The sequence below is a fragment of the Cervus elaphus genome, chromosome 18, assembly GCF_910594005.1.
Source record: "Cervus elaphus chromosome 18, mCerEla1.1, whole genome shotgun sequence".
Taxonomy (NCBI): Eukaryota; Metazoa; Chordata; class Mammalia; order Artiodactyla; family Cervidae; genus Cervus; species Cervus elaphus.
Genome location: NC_057832.1, coordinates 33,590,511 through 33,616,217, shown reverse-complemented (window position 1 = coordinate 33,616,217; position 25,707 = coordinate 33,590,511). Strand labels below are relative to the sequence as shown.

General features: G+C 36.3%; 1 protein-coding gene across 1 annotated transcript in view; it reads left to right on the top strand.

Annotated features, from left to right (window-relative positions):
* The first annotated feature begins 9,015 nt into the window (after positions 1 to 9,015).
* Positions 9,016 to 25,707, top strand: part of MEOX2 (mesenchyme homeobox 2) — a 72,045-nt gene continuing 55,353 nt past the window's right edge. The window contains exon 1 of the mRNA XM_043872269.1: positions 9,016 to 10,116. Within this exon, the coding sequence (XP_043728204.1) occupies positions 9,603 to 10,116 (514 nt within the window). The 5' untranslated portion in view covers positions 9,016 to 9,602. The remainder of the gene's footprint in view (positions 10,117 to 25,707) is intronic.

Below are 25,707 nucleotides of genomic sequence, written 5' to 3'. Positions count from 1 at the left end.
AATATACAGTTAGTGGTATGAATTAGGCCTGTAAGGAACAAATTTGAAGTCTACCAAAGCCTTATGTGGCAGAAACATTTACTGTTCACCAGTCCACCATGTGCGCCAGAATTTTTTCCAGGCCCCTTGCAGGTCTGTTAGGCTTTGTTCTGGCCTACAAGCTGTAAGTAAAAATGACACGTATCACCTTGCATCCAAGTATATAAGACCAGGTGTGTGACCCTCCACTTCCATCTTCCCCTGCTGTGGTGTTTTGTTTTGGAGGAACATGTTGAGATATCTAATTCATGGTGTCAGTATCTGCCTGGAGAGCCAACCATCTTGCATCAAAACTTGCAGGAATAACTAAACTTTTGCCCAGGGAATAAGATGTAGAGGTTAACTCACCATGATGGCATTGTCTAGCCCATCATCAATAATATACTTGGCTCTTTTTACTTTCCTGCAAAGGCTCTTTCTAAACAAACTCTTTCAAGCATATGAATAGTTAAGTCATGGCGATGCTCCTGATGCACAGAGGAATAATTGAATGTCTTCAAATAGGATGTTTTGCCACTCCAGGAATTTCCTGTGTTTCCTTGAGATCTTGTTCTGGAGATTTCCAGGTGTGGTACCACATTGTGAAGCTCCTAATCATGGGGTCAAGAGGATCAACTTACAGAGAGATTTCAGGTCTTACATCATTTTGACAGATATATGTATATTTATGTAATTTGGTACCTATTTGTGAGAGAGAGAATAAAAGAAAGAAAAAGTTAAATTACATTCTCTAGATCAGCACTGTCCAAGAGAAATCTTACTTAAGCCACATTTGTCATTTTAGATATTCTAGTAGCTATGTTAAAAAAGGAAAAAGAGAATTGATTATAATAATATACTTTATTTAGATCAGTATATCCAGCAAATAACATTTTAACATGTAATTTTGACATGTAATCAGTATGAAAGTTTATTCATTTCATGTGAAATCTTTGAAATCTGATGTGCATTTTATTTTATTTTTTTTACTAATACCTGAATCCATTTGACTTCGGTTTTATTTTTATTTTTATTTTTTTTCATTTATTTTTATTAGTTGGAGGCTAATTACTTCACAACATTGCAGTGGGTTTTGTCATACATTGACATGAATCAGCCATGGAGTTACATGTATTCCCCATCCCGATCCCCCCTCCCACTTTCCTCTCCACCCGATTCCTCTGGGTCTTCCCAGTGCATTTTAATATTGAAGCACATCTTTATTTAGACTAGACACATCTCAGATGCTCAATAACCACAGGAAGCTATATTTAACACTGCAGCTCTAGATTTAGCTTAAATTTATTCCATGTGTATTAAGCTTATGTTAGGCATTGTATTAGGCACACTCACAACACTGTTGAATTCATTCATTGTAGTATTCTTTCGAGTTAACAAATGAATGCACTGACAGAGTCAGAAAATGACAGAGTTAAGATTCAAACCCATTCTGCTTCCAGCTTTTGGAGATATGGCGATGCTCTTGGCAAGTATATTGCAATGGAGAGCTCCATGTCATCCAAGTAAGAAAAGTGAAGCCCCCCAATAAGGTAACAGCATTGGTGATGGAGAGAAGGGTGAAGTTAATGAGTATTAAAGAAGTATAGTCAGACTACTCTACCTGATGACTGATTGCATATAGACGGGTGAAAATGGAGGGGCCTGTCAAGCATGGGTTCCTGCTTCTGATTTGAGAAACTGGATTGGCAATGATCTGTTCAAAGATAGACTGATATGGGACTTGTTAACCTGAAGTTGAAATTTAGCAGTTATGATCACTGCAATTGCTACTACAATGCAAAGAACCTAACCCATTTTTTTTTTTTTGTTTTAGTCATGACTAGGTTATGTTGTTGTTATTTAGTCACTAAGTCATGTCTAGCTCTTTGTGATCCCATAGACTGCAGTATGCCAGATTTCCCTGTCCTTCACTGTCTCCCAGAGTTTGCTCAGATTCATGTCCACTGAGTCGGTGATGTTATTTAACCATCTCATCCTCTGCCATCCCCTTCTCCTTTTGCCTTCAATCTTTCTCAGCATCAGGGTCTTTTCCTATGAGTAGGCTCTTCACATCAGGTGGTCAAAGTATTGGAGCTTCAGCTTCAGCATCAGTCCTTCCAATGAATATTCAAGTTGATTTCCTTTAGGATTGACTGCTTTGATTCCTTGCAGTCGAAGGGTTAGATTTGGTTCTACTTGGTCACAAATGCCCCATGATAGTGATAGCTAACTATATAAGGAAAATAATATCTTCATAATAGAACTATTTACATGGATTGACAAATCTTTAGTATTATTACACAAAGAGGAACACCAACAGCTAATTCAACAACCTCAGATTTATAGCATGTAATGTTTACAAGTCTCTATGTGCTTCTTTATATAATTTTGAAAGATATTCATTCAACTTTGTCACCACACATGCAACAGTGGAGATTTTTGTGGAGTTTCATAGTTATGTGCTTATCTTCAAAACTGGAAGAATAATTCCAAGTGATGCCTCTTGGGGCTGAGCCATCTGCCTTGGCAGGGTCTATTGGATGATGTGTAGGCCATGTACTTTAGAAAATCTGATCTTAATAACCCAAAGCAACTCAGCTTTTTACTCTGATCAAATCACATCATTAACTGCATAATGCAGGATACAGGAGGTGACTAAGAACAAAACTTGGAGGAAACCAAGCATCTCATAAGCAACTGACAGGGACTACTGGCCCACAGATGGTAACTGTTTGGGAAAAAAAAAAGCAACAGTTATCCTAGGAAGTCAGAGTTGAGCTATATTTATTTCTCTATATTTACTATATCAGGGAAATCTTCATAAAGTTGTTTGCAGCAAATGGATGTGTTATTGTATTTGATAATGGGTCACATTTATTTAAATTGACTTTATCTTACTCTAACCTGCACATGGAATCCTCTTAAGTTACTGCAGAAATGCTGCTGCAGATTGCTACAGGTGCTCTAGATTAAAGACAAGAACTGTTCAAGTTTCCCACTGCTCACGCAGCCCACTTTCAAGATCGCTAGTAAGATTTACTGTATTTTATCAGAAAGTTTTCCAAGATTGTTTTGACTTTTTCAATCATGACCATTTTCCTGTCCATTATTACTCATGCCTTCAAGAATTAACCTTTAGAAATTTGACCAAAGCAATACCTGCAATTCTGAGGTTATAAGCCAAGGTTCATGCAAAATGAATTCCAAGCAGGGAGTATTATCTTGTATAGTTGCTCTGTGTTGAAGAGTTTTCAACTGGTACTTAACACACTCGTGCAGTATGCAAAAAGCTTTACTTTGACCACTGGTCTCCTTGCTGGTAAATCAACCGTTAGCTGATGGTAGAAGGAATTCTCCTAACCTGAGCCCTGGGGCTCAGAGATGATATTCCTTCTGAGTTGTAGTTTGTGCTTTATTCTACAGGGTTCCCTTGTACTTTGAAGTGCTTTAGGATGCAGTTAGCCCAATATTTTTTTTTGGCCCCCCTCAGTCACTAAAAGCCGTTGAAAGCCAACTTATGCCCTTCCAATATACTATTACCCCAACTTAGCAAAAATATCATTTTAAAAATAAATAGAATTTAGCAAACGATGGACTACAATGAGTTTCGGGTTACAGATTTGTAAGCTGTGAAGGCACCAATTATTCAGAACCTCAGACATTCAGTAGCTTGCACATTTCTAGGCATTGACTACATTGCTACCAACATTTCACATTATGCTTGTGCAATTACTTGAAACTCTTTCTCAAATGATATTTTGTTATTATCACTTTTGTCAAAACGTAATGTAAACCTTTCTGATTACTCATTTTTAAAATTCCAGTTAAATTAAAACATGCACCTGGGATCCTTTTACCACTATTGTAAGTGTATGTGGCTTATGAATTACAAACATAGCATTATTTTCTGTATATTTAAGCATATCTTATTTCTCCCTCTTTTCCCCTGCTAAATACTATCTCTGGTTTTTCCTTGACTTTGTCCTCCAATCATCCTTCTAATTTCTTAGGTCAACTAAGGCATAAGCAGATAGTCGTCATTTAGTCATTTTCATTCTTGTCTTGATCCATTTTCATATGTTCACTACATTGTATAAAAATACTCCAGGTTGTTTCTCAAAATCTTTTATGAATCTAAACTGAATCAAAGTACTAATATTAAACCCTTAAAAATATTTTGTTGTAAGACATCTTGTATTTGGCCTTCACTTTCCATTTTGTTTGGTAAGCAAAGAATTTTCCCTTTATTCATATAAACAAAAATGTTGATATCAAAGGCAGCTAGTCTTTCCCTGCCAAGTCTGAATTATATAAAATTGGAGTGTGCAGTTAAATATTTTAGGGAAGCTATACCAAAACAACTAAAACACAGAGTTTTTCAGTGATACAAATCATAAACCCAGGCTCACAATGAAAGTGATACTTTAAGAGTAAAACATGCTACAAATTGATGCATGAAAGATGAAAATACATAAGAATAACCTACCATGGCACCAAAATTATATTAGTCATGTTAAACTCTTCAGGTCGGAAAACCTGAAACAGAAAACTAAAGGTTTACCTAAAACTTGCCTCTTTAGTTTCGTTTGAATTTTTGTTCCCCAAGATTTATGAACTTGTTCTAAATTCAGTCCATTTAAAACTATAGCATTGCTTTTTATGACACAGGAGAAATAAATGGTTTATTTTCCTTAAAATGTGGATGGGTAGAGATTTAATGCTTATGAGTTTGATGGTATAGAATATATAATGTAATATATAGCATTTCATTATGGAACTGTCTTGCATTCCTGTGCCTCTACATCATGTAGTTAGGTATGTAAAGGAGGCAGTTTTCAACTATAAAAATCTAAGATGCATACTTTATCAATAAAAATAACGTACAACTTGATTGCAAATGAAAATGTAGGAATGGAATGTAATTATTCCTCATAGGCATCATTTTAAAGTAACTTTGTTGAATAATATTTGATTTAAGGTGGGCAAAAAGAAGTTTTTGAAACTTGAGAGGCAATCATTGTCCCCCCTGCAAATAAGATAATTAGAATGTCATGAAGTGTATATGGAAAGCAACTGGCATTAGGGAAGATTGCATATATTTTGAATTTTTACTCAAATCTTATAAATTTAATATTATCAGTCAATCTGTAGTCCATGCTACTTTTCAGCACATTTTTTACTATGTGATACTTGAAGAAAACCACCAATTTCTAAAAGAAATAATAAATCTAAATGTAGGAAGAGATAGAAAATAGAAAAACAAAATATATTGAATGTTATACTCTCAGAGTAATGAACAAGTACTCATATCTCCTAGTATATGTAGAAACATAACAGATTTTATTGTGAAGTCACTAATTACTGTTGTGTAAAAACAGTAACTTATTTTAAAAATCAGTAAAATATATAGAATCACTAAATAACATGCAGTAGCCAAACTATTCCTTAAATTTTATAGTGCATAATTCCTGGAGAAAGGCAGTTCTTAAGTTTTTAAAAAATGGAGTGCATCATAAATCACATAAATTACCATTGGGTACTTAGCATATTTTAAAAATTCTTTATTTCAAAAGAACCAATCCTTTATTTCTTGGAGAAATATAACAGAAATAATATTTATATTCTCAACAAAACTTTCAGGAGACAAATTCTGGTTTCAATGTAATTTTCCGTACTTAAATGCATATATCATGACTATATGTTACCAAGGTAATTTTATCCAGCAGGTAAAATCCAAAATGAAGTTTTGTAATATCTGTAGCTAAGGATCATTTTTAATTTAAGTTATTTTATTCCTACCATACTTCATGTCACAAACATACAAAAATGGCAACTCAAAAGAATCGTGAATCTCAAAATATAAAAATGAATTTTTCAGATTGCTCAAGTTCTTTCCCCTTATTCTTAATTTAAAAATATCTCTGCGTTTATTACTGAATACCATTTCACTTAGCAGAAGAAATAATAGATACACATTTATGAAATGTAAAGAGCATAGCACGTTTAAGATAATTTTGATCATGTTTCCTGCAAAAGATGAGCAGCTTACATTTTTCATATATTCAACCTCTTGTTGAACGTTTGGTATCAAAATCTTGCATAAAATATTAAACATTTTTCAGAGAAGTTCAAGTATATTGTAATTATAGGATAAATACTATACTGTACATAGTTTTAAATTAAAGCTATTGAAATTCTCTACTAAGTTTGGTGATTTTTACCATTTCCCCTATAAGTAGCCATTAGAGGTAAAAAACATCTTTCAATGTTGGTTTTTATAGATGTAGACACTGCTACAGCTATTATAGGAAATGCTGGGGATTTTTTGTGTTATTATTACATTTAAAAAAATTCTCTATGGCCTAAAAAATAAGTTAATATTTTTTGTTATTCTAAATGTTCTAAGAATGAAAATTTTGGGGAAAAAAGCTTTATGGAATAATTAACATATATTTAGAAATTCAGATAAAACAGACCAGTCATATTTGATTCTGGAATGCATCCAGACCTCCTTTTTCACTTTTTTTTCCCCTTTGAACCACACTTTTTCTCGTCCAAATAACATTTTCCTTATACTTTCTATTAGACATCAGGACTTCATGTTAACTGATAGATGTTTTGAGTCTTCAGTTAAAAAGACCTTTTCTGCTAAGGTTTCTTTTAATTGGGTGCCTTTCAAAGAGACTCCTCTCATTTCTAACCTTTTCTAATTTTTCTTTACCAGACTTTTAGTCCTGCACTCAGCTGACTGACTGAGGCATGTTGTGGAGAAATTTCTGGACATGTTGTTAACATCTGACACAGTGAGTGAGGAAAAAAACCCAGCACCGTCACAGGGCATGTTCAAGAAGTGGCAGCTCCTGGAGATGCAAACTTATGTGTGTTTGCTGATTGCTGTAGACACACTGGTTAAATTCAAATCCATTCATTTCTCAATTGTGTCTCTCCCTCTAAACCACTGTAATGCAAACCAAAAGGACCTTTATGGATGTTTTTTATTGATGTGTGCAGATCAAGTGTATCTTTAGTTAGTCCTGTCTGACATTTTCCACAATACCTTTAGTAGACAGTATTATATAAATATTTCTAGTGACTGGCTATGGAGGTGTTTGCCTAAATTTTTCTTGGATAAAGCCTTTAATGCTTTCACCCAGAATCCAGAGAGGAGCTACCCGAGTTTGGGAAGTTTAGTGTTGCTCTTTGTACTTTAACTTTTAATATCAGAGCACATATTGAAACCATAAACACAATGAAAATTCAAAAAATATTCCGACGATATTAGAATACATCCCCTCCTTTTTTATCCTTAAAGAGCCACGGGCGTGGGGAGTGGCAGGAAGAAACATTCTTAAGATCTAAGCCCTGGACGCCATCCTGCGAGCGCTTAAAACCCTTAGAAACGTGCAACGTGAAGAACACCCCCTTTCGAAGTCTAAAACAATATTAGATTCCCAAAACATATCGGCAAAGAAAGCCTTACCGTCAAACGCTTGCGGCAGGTTCCAGCTCAAACCCAGACTGAAAAGTTGAGCAGCTGGTGAACAAAAGTTTTAACCTTCTTTTTTTTTTTTTTAACGAAGTCTGCAAAACTAATTTCCCTCAAAATAGGGCTCAATTTCCGTTAAAGAAAGCAGTGCTAACAAATCTCAGAATTCCTGATCACTCCCACCCCATCTCACCTCTGAGCATTGGAAAACAATTCGAACTTTCACACGGATGTAAAGGTTTATTGCAAAGCCACTATTCTCCAGGATACTTGAAAGAAAAAGGAGATGGTCAGGCTGAAGCCCAAGGGACAGGGCTAGGGAAAAAGTTCTACCTTGGTGACATTTCTGAAAGATTAATCAATACATTTTCCTAATTCAAACCAGATGCCTGGCCCAGTTTGCTGTCCCCAATAATCCCATTAACAACTTCCAAGACCTGACCCCCGTCCTCTGGACACCTGAGACAATGAAAGTAAGACGGCGACGCTCCTGGTGGCACATTTGGGGTCCCGGGAGGGATAGGTGAGCGCCGATATTCTCCTGATGCGACAAGTCCCAGGCAGGGCTCAACTGTTCCCGCAGCTCATTATGCGCGGCCAGCGTGCGTGCCATGTGTAAACGACTTGGCCCCCAGCAGACAGTGTCGCCCTTCAAGCATGTGGCAGTATCAAAGCCCAGCCGTCGCTCGCATTAATTCACCGGCCGCAAGTTTTGTAAGTCATTTTCTAGGATGCAAAATTGTTACCAGGGAGATCCGAACTTTAAGGGATACCGAAGTGTAATATTTGTTTGGTAAATGGAACCGTGGCGGGGTGGGAGTGAAAGGGGTGAAATTGGCTGGTTGATTTTTTGAGCGGAAGAGAGAAGGATTTCTGGAGGGAAACGAGGTGACAGGGGCTGGCTCCTGAGGGAGAGGACTGGAAATGTACATGCAATATACACATCGCTTGTGACTAGGACGAAATCGCTTTAGAATACTCCTGATGCAGGAAAAGTTTTTCTGGGCGGACAAGTGGCTAGGAAATGGAGTGGGACCCGGAAATCGAGGGCGGTGTTGGGGAGGACATTTGAGGAAAGCAGGGGAAGAGACCCCACCTGGGACCGCAGGTGAGGATGCCAGAAGCAGAACATCTGCGACTGTCGCGGCCCCATGCTTTCTTCCACCCTACCAAGTCTGGTTCCTTGCGGCACAGAGGACGGCCCTTTCTTGCCCGTGGGGAGCTTTCCTGTATCCTCGAATCTGGCGTCTCAGCGCTCTAACAACCCACTCACAGACACCAGCTGTATAAAAAGCGAGAAGCGCCACTGAACCCATGACACGAGTTGATGAGAAGTTGGAAAAGCTTAATCTGATTGCGCGCCAAACTAGCTCAGATTCTTTTCCTTAATTCTACTGCTTTCGTGCTCCTCCACACTTAGGCACACCCTAAGCTTTCCTGCAGGTGACCGTGCCCAAGTGGCACTGACAAGACACGCTTCACGAGAGAAGTGAGCAGATGGGACACTGGGTGCGGGGTTGGAGCTGGCGGGCGCCACGGCACGCCCGGGCCGGCGGAGCGGGAAGGGTAGCCGCTGCCCGCCGGGGCTCGGGTTTAGGCGCCCGCCGCGCCGCTTGCAATCCCGGCTGTTGGCAGCGGCGGGCGGGCGTGGACGCGCTGCCCGCGTCCAGCCGGCGATAGGAAGTGGAACTGGGCGCGCACTGCGCGGACTGAGCGGCAGTTTTGGAGGGAGTTTGCATGTGGTCAGCACTGGGCTCCTAAGCCAGCCCCCAGCTCACATTACACTCTATTTATAACCTCTCAGAGCCGTTTCCCCCTGAAAGCAGTTCTCTGGGACCACCTTCTTTTGGCTTCAACCTCTCCTACTCTTGACATCTGAGTAGCTCAGAGGGAAGCTTCTCCAGGTCCGAGTGTTTATATGTAAAGGAGGCTGGCCGCTAGGGCTCAGGACCGGGATTATCCGAGCTCTGCAGAAACGCGGGCGGCTATTGCTTTGGGAGGGGGACAAGTCACAGGGTTTCCAGTGAAAAGTGACAGAGGGTGGTGGCGTTTGGAACCGTCGTGAAGTCTTCTGCCTGGAACCCGAGACTTGCATGCTATGGAACACCCGCTCTTTGGCTGCCTCCGCAGCCCCCACGCCACCGCGCAAGGCTTGCACCCGTTCTCCCAATCCTCTCTCGCCCTCCATGGAAGATCTGACCACATGTCCTACCCCGAGCTCTCCACGTCTTCCTCGTCTTGCATAATCGCGGGATACCCCAACGAGGAGGGCATGTTTGCCAGCCAGCATCACAGGGGGCACCACCACCATCACCATCACCATCACCACCACCACCAGCAGCAGCAGCACCAGGCTCTGCAGGCCAACTGGCACCTCCCGCAGATGTCCTCCCCGCCGAGCGCGGCTCGGCACAGCCTCTGCCTGCAGCCGGACTCGGGAGGGCCCCCGGAGCTGGGAAGCAGCCCGCCGGTCCTGTGCGCCAACTCCTCCAGCTTGGGCTCCAGCACCCCGACCGGGGCCGCGTGCCCGCCAGGGGACTACGGCCGCCAGGCGCTGTCACCCGCGGAGGCGGAGAAGAGAAGTGGCAGCAAGAGGAAAAGCGATAGCTCAGGTAAGGGCGCGCCGGGCACCGTGGGCGAAAGGGGGCGGAGAGATGACGGGGCAGAGTCTCCTGCTAGAGTGAGGCAGCGGGCGGTATGGGACAGGTCTTTTCCTCGCGGGCTCCTCGCCGCCAAATTCGGCGAGGCTGCTTTGGTCCTTTTATTTGCGGGCACGTGTTTCTCCGAGGGCAGCACAGCAGCCAACTGCGTTTAAGCTCTCCAAGATTCAAACTAGTTTACCAGAGGGTTGAGAAAAAAAGGACAAGTGACAAGTATGTGAAATCGATTGCGAAGCGTGACCTTCCATCTGAGCGATGGGGAGAGGAATGCGCCCTGGGATGCAGCGTCCGCTGGGCGTGCGTGCGGGTGCCTTTCCTTGACTTTTCCCGACTCTGAATGGCTCGATTTTTCCCATCGTTAACTGGATTTCCAAATTATTGCACAACATTTGGAACTTGCAGTGGAACTTGGCAGAGCACATGAGAAAAAGTTTTAGTTTTTTTTTTTTTTTTTTTAATTCTGATTTCAGAGTTCTTTAAATAGCACCCTATTCCAAATGGTAAAATTTGTCTTTCTTGGGGAAAAAGATATTGTCTAGGAATTCAGAGGATTTTAAGGAATGTGTCAGAGAATGGCAACTAAATATACGCTCAGACCCTTGACGAAAGACGATTCTTTATTGTAGTTGTATTCATGTAATGCTAACCAAAAAGAAAATCTGAGTTTCAAAATTGGAAAGTAAAATCCTCCTCCAGTTGAGTACTATCTGAAACAAGGACTGGGAAACTTAACTGCAACCGGGGTAGCGCTGCTACAAGTGGGTGTGCGTAGGAGGCGCTGATCTAAGCGAGGATATCTTGAACCTCGTAGCAAAAGGGGAATCTTAATCAAACGCGAATGCTTGAAGGCACGGGCAGCCAACTAAACTTCAGCAATCCAGAGAAACTAAAGCTTTGCAGTCAACTGTCAAAGCCCTTACTTATCTCTGTCCTAATGAAATTGTTAAAAGATGCTTTATAAGGAGGGTATGAGCTTTCTTCAGTAGCTACGAGGCAACCTGCGTCCCATCTTTTTGTAAGCTGTCGTTTATTTAATATAGTATTTACATATTTTCTTTCTTTGCGGCATTGGTTTTAAGAGCCCTGGAGGATGATTCCGGGTACTGATTTGAAAGACTGGATAATGTCTATCCTTTATAATAATTTAGATTAGATTTCACATGAATGACAGTGATTGAGCCGCATATTTCATGTTCTTTTGCAGCAATGGTATCAGTTATTCTTCACTGTGAGAACGGAATGGGGGAATGGGTTCTTCTATCTCAAACTTAGAATCTCACGTTTACATTCCAAGGTCAGGGTGAACTTCTAACGCCCCATCACAAAATAGTTTATATCCAAAAAGGTTGCCAGCAGTATCACTCATTTTTAATGGTTTTTACTAACCCTAAGTGAGACACTCTTTAGACAGAGTGAAAAAGTTAATTATAGCAAGAAGGCTTCCATCTACATTAGAAAACAAGTCATTTTTAGAATGCAGTCATCCTTTTATAGAATCGGCATTTGATATCAATGTAACTTTTCTGGGATAAGATCTGAGTGCAGGTTAGCCAGGGACACTTTTGCAATTTACCAGAGGCTCTTACTGTTCCTTTTACTTTCTGCAGTGAGAAACCTATATGACGGATTGTTTCATATGCTTCTTCAACTGAACAAACGCACCTAAGTTTCTTAGGACAAACTGTGTTTTCATATAGGCCTGTGTTATTTTGATCAAGGAGAAATCTGGAAAGTGAGATCTAAGAACTGACTCCCTTCAGTTATTTTAATAATGACTTTCTTAAGAAAATTGGTTATATTAATTAATAGTGCTACCGTCCTCTAGTGCAAAATAACCATATAACAGAATAAGTTTATTTTTTCATGTTGAAGTTGATAATTACAGTCCTGGAAAAACAAAAGTTTTCATCAGATACATAAAATATTAATAGATTCCATCTTGAATGGGAAATACAATTAATCATCACCAAGGGTAGAATCATTGGGGAGTTAGAATGAACTTTTTCTTCGATGGGATATTTTGAAAGAACTCTTCACCGTCTAAAAGGAAATATATTTTAAATTTCTTGTTGAATATATGTACAATCTTTGAAAATAAAGTTTAAATAGCCAAATTCACTATTTTAGATAACATTTGTTAGATTCTTTAAGTAAATTTAAATTCAAGGTATCATTTTTTATTGGAATGATGTTGTATTTGGTCTTTTATAATTTATGCTCACAGCTATTTCATTTCATATTATTATAAGGGCACCTTGATCTAGCAGAAGCTAAAGTAAAGTAGAAAGTCAATGTAATTCTGACATATTATTAACACATATATCTCTAATTGTTTACAGCACAGTTTTAATGTTTCAATATTTCCAAAAAAAAATGAATTAACATAATGTTGACACTCTTCAAATTTTAAAATTATATTTGACAAAACTCACACCACGCCTTACAGAGACCATTTTTATTTTGCCAGACTATGTATAATTAGTATATATTTCTAGTTGAGAGTAAATGTAGTGCATAAATCCAGGACAAAATCAGAACCAAAATTCTGTGTGCTTGCATCTCACAGATTGTATGTATATGTGTATGTGTGTATTGACTGTGTGAAATTCTAATGGAATTTTAAGCACTGGAAAATATTGAAAAACAACTCCAATTTTTGTGCATGATAATGATGCTGAAACTATAAAGTTAACATTTTTCAGTGTGCGTTTGTATGCGTTTCACCTCTCAAAAACACATGAACACACACATACACAAACTCAAAAAGCTTAAGGGTCTAGAAACAAATATTTATGGACTTTAGACTTCCACTGCACTTTATCAACAATTGAAAACAACAACTTTTAATAGAAAATCACACTATCTTTTATATATGTTAAGCATATTTGCAATTTTGAACCTGCTATGCTTTCCAGCATTATTATCAAAGCCAACATCTGCCACACCTTCAAAGGAAGTCTTAGAAATCAAAACTTTACAACTGTACTTAAAGCAATCTATACAAAACAGGTGATTCTGAAAAAAAGGTCTGTGAATTACTTCACTTCAGTTACCTTTGATTGTTCACCAAGCAACATAGTAATAAGTATAAACTGCCTACTCCCAGTTAGTAGATCAAAATAAATTAATCTTAGTTTTTAATGCAGGTAATATAAAGTATATGAGTATCTTCTGTTCAAATTTATTGAATGAATATAAGTGCATATTTTATAAAAAATCAAAATTATATCAAAAAGGAGTGATTTGGGGGGGTGTCAATTTTATGACTTTGAATCATATTAGATTCTCATAAAACTGTAAATATTTTATTATAGCTACAAGATCATAAAATATCTGTTGTCAAGTTATGTCTGTCTGGCTCTGCAGATTGATAGGCAAGTATTAGGATAATATGCTGGAAATTAAATACAGAGTAATATCTTACCTGCCCCACCTCTAGTATTATATTGTACTTTTTCTAGATATTTCTATCATGTTTTCTGAAAGAAAAGAAGTTACGTTATTATTCATTTCTGTGTGACTGGATCATGACTTTTCAGCATTTGCTTTAGAGTTTAAAATACAGTCTATTGGATGTGGATGGTTATAGGCCAGTATTTATATTGAACAAATTAAGTGCCTCAAATCTATGAAATTTAAAAAGTAACCATTTTCATTCTTTTTCTTGGAGTGGTAGATTAATTTTAGATGTGAACATTTAAAACGATGACCTGACATAAAAACAATTCTGAGTACCATTGACCTACATGAGTGTTTGCGAAATGATTACACTCAAAAGTCAAGAGCATTAATTCCTTCAGAATTAAGGTGCTTTATTGTGGAAAGTCAGCAATGATGGAAGGAAGAATGCAAATAAATACTGAAAATGTTTCCATTTCTCTGTAAATACCTTTATTTATAGTTATTTGAAAAGGAACAGCATCAAACATAATGCATGGCACTCCTAAAACTTTCATTTGAGTTAAAAACCCTCTATCAAACATTTTAAGTTTTAATCTTTGTTTACGGTAATCATCAATGGAAACCATTATGTTGGTACACTGTAAGCTGATCGCCACTAATAAACCAAAAAATTTATTTTAAGCATTACCTTGTTTGTCTGTGTTTCACAACATAGATCCTTCATCACAGCATTGGAATTTGTCACAATTTATTTATTGTAAGACCTAATTAATTTTAAACAAAAATAAGATAACAAAAGGGACAAGCCCTTACATCAGATTCAGAAAAATTTGGCAAAATATTACTATATTTAGTAAAAGAAATTACTTTTTTAAAAGTAAATAATCTATGGGTGAATTAATAACTGACTTCTGTTAAGAAAAAAAATCTCCACATGTAAACCTATTTATGTATTTGGCCTGGTAATGATGCCAGTTTTATTCATTTACTACATTTAAATATAAATATATATATATTGGGCAATTTCATTAATTTACTGGATTAAAAATGGCAGCCAGAAATGCACAGAAAATGTGATGGCCTTTTAGATTTTCATTTCAAATAAAAAAAAAATCTAATACAATAATATATTGTAGTTTTAGACCATGTTCACTTCAGTAATTTATTCTTAAAATTTCAGACCATATTTTTTTCCAAGAATTGCTATGATTATTACAAACATTTATGAGTGATAAATGATAAGGGTGAAAAATATTACAAAATAAAATACACACAGGAATTCCTTAACTAATATTTGTTGAGTTAATAGTGGTGGATGATTTATTTCTCATTTTCTTGTAATTTTGCCATATTGATTTTTATAGTAAAAATTTTGTGAGGAAAATATATTAGCACATGAAGTAAGACTATCAGGAGTAGAATTTTTCCCCCTTGATTATAATCATCAAATAAAAAGGATTAAGTATTGAGTAACCAGCTGAATTGCATATCCTGGATTATTGCATTGGTGACTGATTCCAATGGTTACATTAGAAAAAATGGTATAAAACACAAACCGAGACCAAAGCGCACAAAGTGGAAATTGTGTTAGACATTTTTATTTTTATTTAAACGGCAAAACACATTTTATTATTGCGGCTTCTCTTATGTGTCTTAGTCATTAATATGATTTACTTATCAATAATAAGCTTTTTGTAAAGGTTGTAAAGAAAATCAAACACTAACACTTTCTATTTTTGTTATGATACTTTTATGATTTTTTTTCTCAGAATAGTTGTATCAAACTGAAACCCTCGTGTAGAGATGAAGTGACACAATAATAAAGAAATACGAATTGCAACACTGCCTTATTCTCCACACTACTTCTAAATCATAGTCATCAGTGAAGTTCAAAATCCAATTGCAAAAAACCTTTTAGAATATTTTATTGCTCTGATGAAGTAAAACTTAAAATAGTAAAGGTCACTTTGGGTCTCAGACTTCAATTTGCATTACCTATGTAGAGGTAGAATTAATTTAAATTGGAGCCCCTTTTCTCTGATGATTTTCTACTTACATTATAGAAGGGTAAGGAATTTGTTTTCTCTTTAAGAAATTGTGTTAGGTAGTATTTTAGGATACAAATAATAAATAATATATCTATTAATAGATCTGTATAAAATTCAGATGCTGCTTTTTGTTCAGATGTTTCAGATGTTTTCATACTTTAGGGTAAATGTTTCTCTTTAAAATCTTTAAAAATATTTTTTTATTCAATTAACTAAAAATTACTTGGTAAAAATATACATTCATTTGGGATTAAATGGGTCAATTACTAATACTCCTGTATATTTGGAATTTGAAATATACAATTAAAATCCGCTTATTCATGAAAACCTTTTTATAATATCACATTTTCCACAGCAATGTAATGTTTCTGAATGTAATACATTATTGTCTGCAAATTTGATACTGTGTATTGGAATATTGATTTTGTAGGGCTCTGAAATTATTGTATGATATGTTTTTTGATCTCTTCCATGCACCTATGAATAAGAAAAATCAGGTAAAATATGTATTAATGTGTATACATTTTTGGAAGGGGTTTATATGAAGAAAACTCTTTCAAAAATAATTAAGTTGCTGTCTATCCTATATAGATTTTAAAATTAATGAATTGGAACGTCAGCTTATCTAATACTATAGTTATGGTACTTTCAAAGTTAGCATTTCCTTAAACATTTTTAATTCTAAAATATTTGTATTTTTTGGTGACTTAGTTCTTACAGCCTTGGAGTTTTTACTTTTACAGCAACTATAAGTTTAGTAGGTAATAACCCGTGGTAGTGAAAAACATTAGGGTTTTGTTTAAAGACTTAAATTCAGAAATCATTGCTCTTCTTAGAATCAATTCAATTAGAATATTTCAAATGGTTTTAAACATCCTAGTGTTGTTGTTGTTGTTTTTTGTATGTCTTCTTTCTAAGATGTTTTAGGTATGTTTCTTGAAGCTGGATAGACTATATTGGTTGAAATTGTAAATATAAGGTGTTTATTTTTTATAGTTTTTAGTCCCTACTATATTTTAGTAGAAAGGTTAATGGTATAAAAGACAGGGAAGATGCTGAACTTGGACATGGCAGCTACACTTAAGGCACACTTTAAAATAATCTATTTATATAAATGTATGTATATACACTAATAGAATCTCAAATTTAATTTCTTCATAACAGATCATCTGAACTAAAGTATCCACATTAAAGACTATAATATGATGTTAAATGTTGCAGTTACAAAATAAAATATTAAACGTGAAGCATATACGGCTATATGGAGAGTCCTAAAGACTGAAGCTGGTAATCAATGATAGTCATAAAATCAAATCTGCTAACTCCCCGCAGTTTTTCCTTTGTCTTTCTCTTCCTCTGGCTCTTTATTCTGCCTACATTTCAAGAGATTTCTGTAATGCTACAAGAAAAAAAAAAAATCCCAGTTATCTTACATGACTGTGGGCAAGAAAATGATTGAGATGAAGTCATCTCTCTCTCAGACTGTGTGGAAACCTAGTGGAGGGTCCAGCTTCGGTTGGTGGATGCCAGTAGAATTTTAAAGGCCGAGAATTTTGCTCTTTGAAAATACAGCTTTAATGCTTTGCCAGAAATGACACCCAAATAAAAACTTATTTTTGCAAATGATAGTTATTTGCAAGTGTACTGGCGAAATATATTCAGTGTCTGTAGAGGCGGCTTCTTACAACTTTCTAGACTGCATAGAAAACTTTTGGATTCTTAGCCTCCTGAAAAAGTAGCAAAGTATACTGAAGTGTATTCTTATTAGTTAAAAAAAAGTGTAAAATGGGCAGTGACTCTCATCAAAGAAATAATGAATACCAAGTAAATTTTACAAATGATTGATTTTATTGTGGTAGTGAGAATACGCAGTTCAGGAAAATAGAATTGTGCCATCAAAAACTTAGTGGGAGCTAAATTGATAAAAAGTAGCTTTGGTTTTTTAGGATGCCAGTAACTTATTGAATGGCTTTCACCTTTTAAGAACTCTGCAAAGAGAGATTTACTCCTAATTGGGTAGATTGACATTAAGAGATATCTATCTTCTTTAATATTTTTCAAAAATAAAATGAATTTTCAGGTATTTTTCTGCCTGACAATGAAAGTCTCCCCAACTACATGCTATGTTTACTTTGGACTTTTTTTTTCTCCTTATTTGTAGTATAAACGGGTGTGGATGTATTAAACTAGAGAGCATCTAGATGTAAATTGCTAAGAAAGACCAAAATGGCATGAAAACCAGCTGTTAGACACCTAAATTTAGGGGCTGCTGCTACATGCATTTCCAAGATTATGATCTTTTGAATGTCTACCTTCAAAACTCAAGGAATCCTGCATGCCTTTTCTTCCCCAACTATTCTTTGTTCCTAGAAGAAGAGCACCACTTTTTTTTCTTGGATACCCAAATGTTTGGAAAAATAAGAAGAAGGAGCAGCACTTTTTTGTTGTTGTTGCAGTTTTAGTCAGTAGTTGATAGATCACAAAGGATTTATCTAATTTCTTTGTCATCCTCTTAGGAAAATTGGTGGCACACTCATAGGGTTGATTGAAGAGAGCTTGATGCTGACTATCTGATGGTGGGCAGTGTGTTGGGAAGCAACAAGATGGATAATACCCAGGGTCTGCCCACAACTGGAAAATATTAGCACCTCTAGACATGATAGGGTGAAGAGAGAGAGCTTTTACACTGGAATCCTGTGAGAGCAGCAGAACAGAAGCCTTCCAGTAAAGTTGGGACCTCAGGTGGAAGTTTGCAGCCCATCTCAACTATCTTGCAATAGCCTCTCTTCATGCTTTCATCCCCTTTTGTTGCATCCCTTTGGCCAGGTGTATTCAGAAGATGGGGCTTCCCTGTTGGCTCAGTCAGTAAAGAATCTGCCTCCAGTGCAGGAGACATGGCTTTGATCCCTGGGTCAGGAAGACCTCCCGGAGAAGGGAATGGCAATTCTCTTCTAGGCAGTTCCAGTATTCCTGCCTGGGAGATTGCATGGACAGAGGAGCCTGGCAGGCTACAGTCAATGGGGTCACAAAAAGGCGGACACAACTGAGCAACTAAACCACCACCACAATCAGAAAATAGAGAAGCAGATCACTCAGGTCTTGGTGGATAAAATCCTTAGATGTCAACCTAAAGGAACGCAGAAGAGAAATATCAAGAGTTGTTTTGCCTTTGCCTCTTCCTAATTATGATTTAACTTCTCTGTAGTGTAGTTTCCTAAAAATTAAAGTGAGTCAATAAACATAAAGTACTTAAAACAGTGTCTGGCTCAGTAAGTATTGTTGTTTTTGTCTTCTGTCAATGTAGGTACAGTTCTGTTGTGGGTATTCACCATCAAAAAACAATCTGTCTTATGTTGCCTGTTTATTTGTGTTTTACTAGTGATATTGCTGTAGAAAATGTTACTGCCTAAAAGATTATTTTAAATAATCCACAACTATCCTTAGAATTGTACATCCATCACATGCCATTTTCCTGAAATGCAGAGTGAGTTTTAAACCAACCTTTATAAGAAACTCAAGTTGCCTTCACTTAATAACCCCTAAGATTCCCATTCTGTTGCCTTCTTTGTTTGTGTATCTCCTAACCTTTCTCAAATGTCTTCTACACTTCTCCATCAAACACTTGTTTTTAAGAGGACGGTACAAAGAGGTATTTAGTTAAGAGGGAACAGAACTTAAACCAAAAGGTTTTTTAAATATGATAATGAAATGTCAGGTGTCTGTTGCCATTGCTAGCTAGGAAGTTGGACTGACCATTTTTCTTCTGTGTTATAAAGTTCACTGCTGAGAGAATTTACATATTATAGCCCATTGTTATTTTGAGTGGTTCCATTTGGAGACCCTCATGAATGACAAATATGCAAATACTTAAAAAAAACAACTATTATATCTCACATTAAATACATAAGGACAGTTTTATAATGGTGGTAAGTTCTTTTTTCAAAGCAAATATTTATTTGTTTGTGAATTTACTTATATTTAATATATTGTTGAGAACTATTGCTTAGGTTGAGGCAATAGAGTGCAAAACTCACCCAAGTTGTAAGTTGTGGGGGATTAGCTAGTTTCACTCTATGCAGCTTACTCATCTCTCCTAGGCCTGCAGTTTAATGTAGGGAGATTCAGAAATATATTTCAGAGAGATTTTATATTATTATATATGATGGTCTGTGGCAGTTGCTTTTGAATAAATAGTGGAATCAGATACTGTATTAAAATTCTAAATGTCAAGAGCGAACTCTTTCAAAGTTCTTAGACTGATGGCAGTTTAATCCCTAAAATAAGAGTTTCAAAGGACTAGTGATTACTTCTAGATCATGGGAGGGCAGAGAGCAGGTACATGGAGAAGAACAAAACATTAAGTGTTCTGTAATACACAGAAGTGACAAGAAAGGGCTGGTTGCATCAGCTATTTCATTCCTCTTGGCTTTCCGGGTAGGCTTGATTTGTCAGTTTTCTTACTGACTTATAATCTATAATGCTTCAACAGATGATTAGAATTATCAAGACACTGGAAGAGACCCGACCCGAGCCACCACCCAGTTCAGTGAGTGGATTTTTTGATGAGAGAGTGCACCCAGAGAAGTGAAGTAATGTCCGTCAGTTCAGCCAAGTAGTGCCAGCTGAACTTCCATGTCCTGACTTCAGCCTAGTGCCCTTAAAAGGAAAATCTCCTATCCTATTTTGAAACCTTAAGTTTTTAGTTTTCCCAATAAAAGTAAATTACAGCACCATTTAAAATGTTGGCTACTGCTTTTGAGTTAATAAAAGTGAATTTGACAAAATGCTTTACCTGGATGTAAGCTACCTCTCTCTGAATCTGAATTTATCATTATCTTGGTCATTTTTCACTGTTTTATGAACATGAACACTGTTATACTTTTTTAGCTTCTTTCTTAGTTTTCTGATGGTGTAGTTCTTGCTGTGGGTTACCATTATCCCTGTATATTTTTGATACCTCATACAATGAACCATAGCATTTTAAAGTTTAATACGTGGTAATGTGCCGATGAACTTTGTTATATGATGTTTATAAGTAATAGGTATTTGTGTAAATGGAGTCATATTTTGGGTAGCCATTTGTGAACTGAAGAATCTGTTTCCGGTTTTAAGATGTTTAATGTGCTACTAATAGATTCTGTTTAGCTGGACTTTACCAATAATATATTTGCATTTTGTATTGAAAGTCATAAATAACTACAAGTAGACACCACACAACTTTCCCTTGTCTCAAGTCTTAAATCTAGCTCCATTTAAAAATAAGTATTGATCTTATTTTTTAATTGAATACAATCTTTTTGCCCAGAATATGCTAAGAAATGTTAATAACTGGCCATTTTTTGTCTTTGCTAAGCAGGCATACCTTCCCTGTTTCTCCTCTGGTTCTGCTGACACTCGTCTTCCCCACAATCTGTAAACACCAGACCCATCTGCTCCTCCCCCGTGCAGAGACCCGCATAACCTCTGGAACACTAACACTGACCTCTCATGGTAATTCCAGATCCTTAGTTCTTACTAGACCCTCAAAAACAAAATTAAACATAAAATACACAGTTGGTTCTTCCAAGAATTTTTTTTACCCTCCTTTGTCTACACACAATTCTATTTCCAAAATAAAAAAAATAATTACTCTTCTACCTAGTTTGATGATTTTCCACTCCTTTTCCAGCAGACTTAAATTCAAAACTCAGTCATGCTGCTTTTTCCTACACAGCTAAGCCCAAATCCATTCTATTGCTTACCATCCCATATTTTCTATTTTTTTTTTTTACTATTCCTACTTTGATGTGTCTTGCACTTAATTTTGTTTTCCCCCCAGGATTTCTGATGCAGCTCTCTCTTCTCAATATCTTTACTTCTGTTCATTCTTCCCTAATGAAATCCTTTATTCAACATATAATAATATTTGGACTTTGTCATTCTGCTTCTTGAAATTCTGCATTAAATTGAAAGTATTCTATACTTACAGTACGAATGTTTAATTATTGGCTTTGATGAGCATGCATGGAGTGGCTAATAGTCGTCAATGATACAACATTAGATTTTACTTACGCTGCTTCTTGTGTGCAGTTACATTTTGTTTAATATATATATCTAATATGTATTATATATTACATACAATTAAATGTATAACATAATCTCATACACATAATATATACATAATCGGATAGATACACTTAGATCTGTTTTCTTCTGTCAAAGTCATCATTCTTTTAGTCTTTGAAATATAGTGTGAAATGTTAGTTTAAGACTATCTTCTGATAATTCCTAATGTGAATACCTAAATACATATAGTCATAGTTTCGTTCAAGAATCTCTCCCACAAGATTTTCTGCACCTTCTATTTGTCAAAACATGCTAATATTACTTACCATCCAATGTGTGTTTTGTTTGCTTAGGATTTATGGATATATGTTAATTGGATTCCATCTACAGTCTCCCAACCCAGTCATTTAAGGCTTTATTGACCAGCTGGGCCAATTGGTCTGATACTGATTTTGCTTTTGTTTTTTTAAAACCAGTATTTCCTCAATAAGCTTGTTTATGTCTACCTCTTTTTAAAAGTTTATTATTTTGAGAAAATTGTATAATCACATATAGTTGTAAGAAATAATAAAGAAGGATCTGAGTGTGCTTTACTTAGTTTTCCCCAAAGTTAATATTATAATACAATAATATAACCAGACATTGATCTTGATAAAATTTGCTAATCTTACTCGGATTTCACTAGTTCTATTGTACTCCTGTGTATAAATATGCATGTGTGTGTATTTAATTCTGTACTGCTTGCCAGATTTATTTTTTATTTTGATCCTGTAGCCTATAACATCTTTTTCCTATATATGTTTATTATTTTCATTAAAATACAGCTTGTGACACCTTCCCAGGTCACTACTATTCTAAGTGAACCATTGCACTTCTCTTACCACATTAATGTCTGTACACTACATAACAACACAGTTAAATTTTGCCTCATGGTTCTCCTTGCTGTTGCTATTCCACATGTCTCTAGTCTGTGATTTGCAGTACATGTATTCCCAAAGAAAAAGCCTGCCCTCTTTTTCTTTTAATGTGGCATTTTGCATTAGGATAGGTGCACAGAAGTGCTTGGTAAATCCTATTTGTGGCATAGAAAATGCTTCACTAATATCGAATGAATTGTCTGTATCAGGGGTTTTCTGAAATTCTCAGTTCCAGGATTCTAGTAGTTGGCAAATTCAGAAGATTGTTGGCCAATCCATAAGGGAGTTGAATGAATACTGACCTTAAGTAATTATCTGTATTTGTTTCTGAATGATTTTTATGGATGCTTTCTAAAGTAAAATACCTTTGATGACATGGCATATATTTGCCGTTTGTGAATTGATCAGGCATAGAAACATGCTTTTGTTAGAAACTTTATAAATCATCAAAAATCGTCCACCTTTTAAGAGGTAAGATGCATTTATTTTTGATAATTCAGTGATTATTAAGCCAATTTCCTGTTAACTAATATATAAGAATGTTTCATTCCATTATTTGGGGGTAAGATGTGAGATTCTCTGAATATTCTGTGCAGCTATGCTATGAATTGTTGAGCTTTTGCACATTACATACAGCCAAGTAATCATAGTACTTAAAATATCTGTTTAACAAAGCCAAAAAATTAAATTGAAATTATCAAGCAACTGGGGAAAATATGGAGTTTTATTCCATATTGTAGTATTGAATAGTGGCACAGATAGTTGGTGATTTTGAAAAAGAAGATAGATTATTTTCTAATTTTTCAAGTAGACTGAATTTTAAAAAAGAAATGTAAGGTCCCTTTTCTGAGCACCCTGATATAGTGATGCTGATTCAATCCATGATGCCTCAGTCTGTGTCATTCTGCTTTGAGTAAAACTGGTTGACCAGATCACACAATGGTATGTGACTAGAGAGTTTGGCTCCAAGACACTGACAAGTGACCACATGTGAGGTGGCCTGGCTATTAAGGAAAAGAGCGGTGACAGAGGAGTGGGCAAGCTAAATAAAAATCCTCTCACTTGTTTTGAGTTTAGTCATGCATCACATGAACTGTCTCATGAAGGGAAAGTTTGCAACAAGACTACTTGGCCAAGTAAATTAGCATTTATTTCTATAGAAAAGTAAAATTAACCCACATTGCAAAATATTTCGATCTTTTTTTTTTTAAGAATCTATTATCCATGACTCTGACACTGATTCTATTTTAATAATTCCTTCAACTCATAAAGAAAAAGAACTCTCAGATTTTACATGCTTCTGAACCTTTTTGATAACTTGGTATCATAAGGTTAATTTAGGGCTTCCCAGGTGGCACAAGTGGTAAAGAATCCACCTGCCAATGCAGGAGATGTAAGAGACGGGTTTAATCCTCGGCTCGGGAAGACCCCCTGCAGGAGGGCTTGGCAACCCGCTCCAGTGTTCTTGCCTGGAGAATCCCGTGGACAGAGAAGCCTGGTGGGCTACAGTCCCTGGGGTCGCAAAGAGTTGGACATGACCAAAGCAACTTAGCACACACGCATGCATAAGGTTAATTTATTCAGACTAGTAACTCTCAGAATTGATGTTACATTGGAGTGGTCTGGAAATTCTCAAAAAATTCTAATACTTCATAGATTATGATTATGTTAATCTAGAGTAGATCTGGAATTAAAAAAATTTTATAATAGAAAATCATAATATAAAAGAGTAGACATGATAATATAATGAACACTCAGGTGCCCGTCATGTTCAATATATGTCAACACGTGGCACATCTTAACTCATTTATACCATTCCACTCCTCCCTTACCTCGTCCCAATTACTTTGAAACAAATCACAGGTAGCTTGTTATTTCATCTGAACATTGATACTTTTAAAAAGCTCTCAAGTGATTCTAAGGTATAGCCAAGAATGAGAACTACCAATAGAACATTCTTGTTTCTAGGTTGAAATTTTATGAGAGGCAGAGACTCTGTATTCTAAACCTTATCCTTTCCTTCACATGGAGAGCATTGTTAGACATGGTCGCTCAATAAAATATTACAAAATTACTAGAAATGCCCATTTGTATATCTGTGTTTATCACCAATAATCATATTACTCCCCTGTGCTGGGTAGTATGGTAGTACTAGCCATATAAGACTATTTAAACTTTGATTAATTAAAATTAATTAAAGTTAAAAACCAGTTCCTTTGTATCAGTAAACACATTCCAAATACTCACTAGCCATATGTGGACACTGGCTAATGTATTGAACAGTGCAGATATAGAACATTTTGATCTGTTAAAAAGTCTAATTGAACAGTGCACCTAGACAGCTTTACTACTCTGTTCAGCTACTGAAAGAGTAACCAATTCAGTTTTTCAGTGGTAAATTAAAATGAAGTAAATGAAGAATTAAAGAAGCAAATTACCACATATGATGAATGTAAATGTAAAAAATAATCGAATTTTGGAAGTGGGAAGACAAACAATGAAAGCATATTCAAAAATGTAAGGTCAACTAGGGAGATTCTTCAGAAGGCCTCTTGAGGAATAGGGAGGAGAACATTTTTCTGGGAAAGGGTGGGGAACATGCCAGGAATTAGGCTAGATTTTCCAGGGGGAAAGTATGAAAACTTAATAGAATCAGACAGTGGCAATTAATGACAAAGAGTTATTGACTTTCAAAGCCTCTCACAAGATCTGATCTTTTACAGTCCCTGGTATGAATTCCAGAATTTCAAGTCAGGTAGCTGACAAACTGCGTATTAAACAAGACTTGTAACTTTGGGGGAAGAAAATGAGGATAAAGTATTCAACTTGGTGTCTGAAAAGAGCAAATGCAAGGAAAAGTGAAGTATAGGGAGACTCACAGATGTCCTGTGAACCATCTGGGTCTGCTTGGCTGCAGCCATACATTACACAATGAAGCTGCCAACCGCAGAGTTCTGAATATGTGGAAAGCAGGACTGTTCATCAGTGAATTCATTTTCAACAGAGATTAACTGGTAACTAATTGATACTTGAACTGCTAGTGATCTGTGGGAGAAAAGGCAATATTAACACTACATATTAAGCCAAGATACCCACGGGGTACTTTCACGTTAGAATTTATGAGTTGAGAG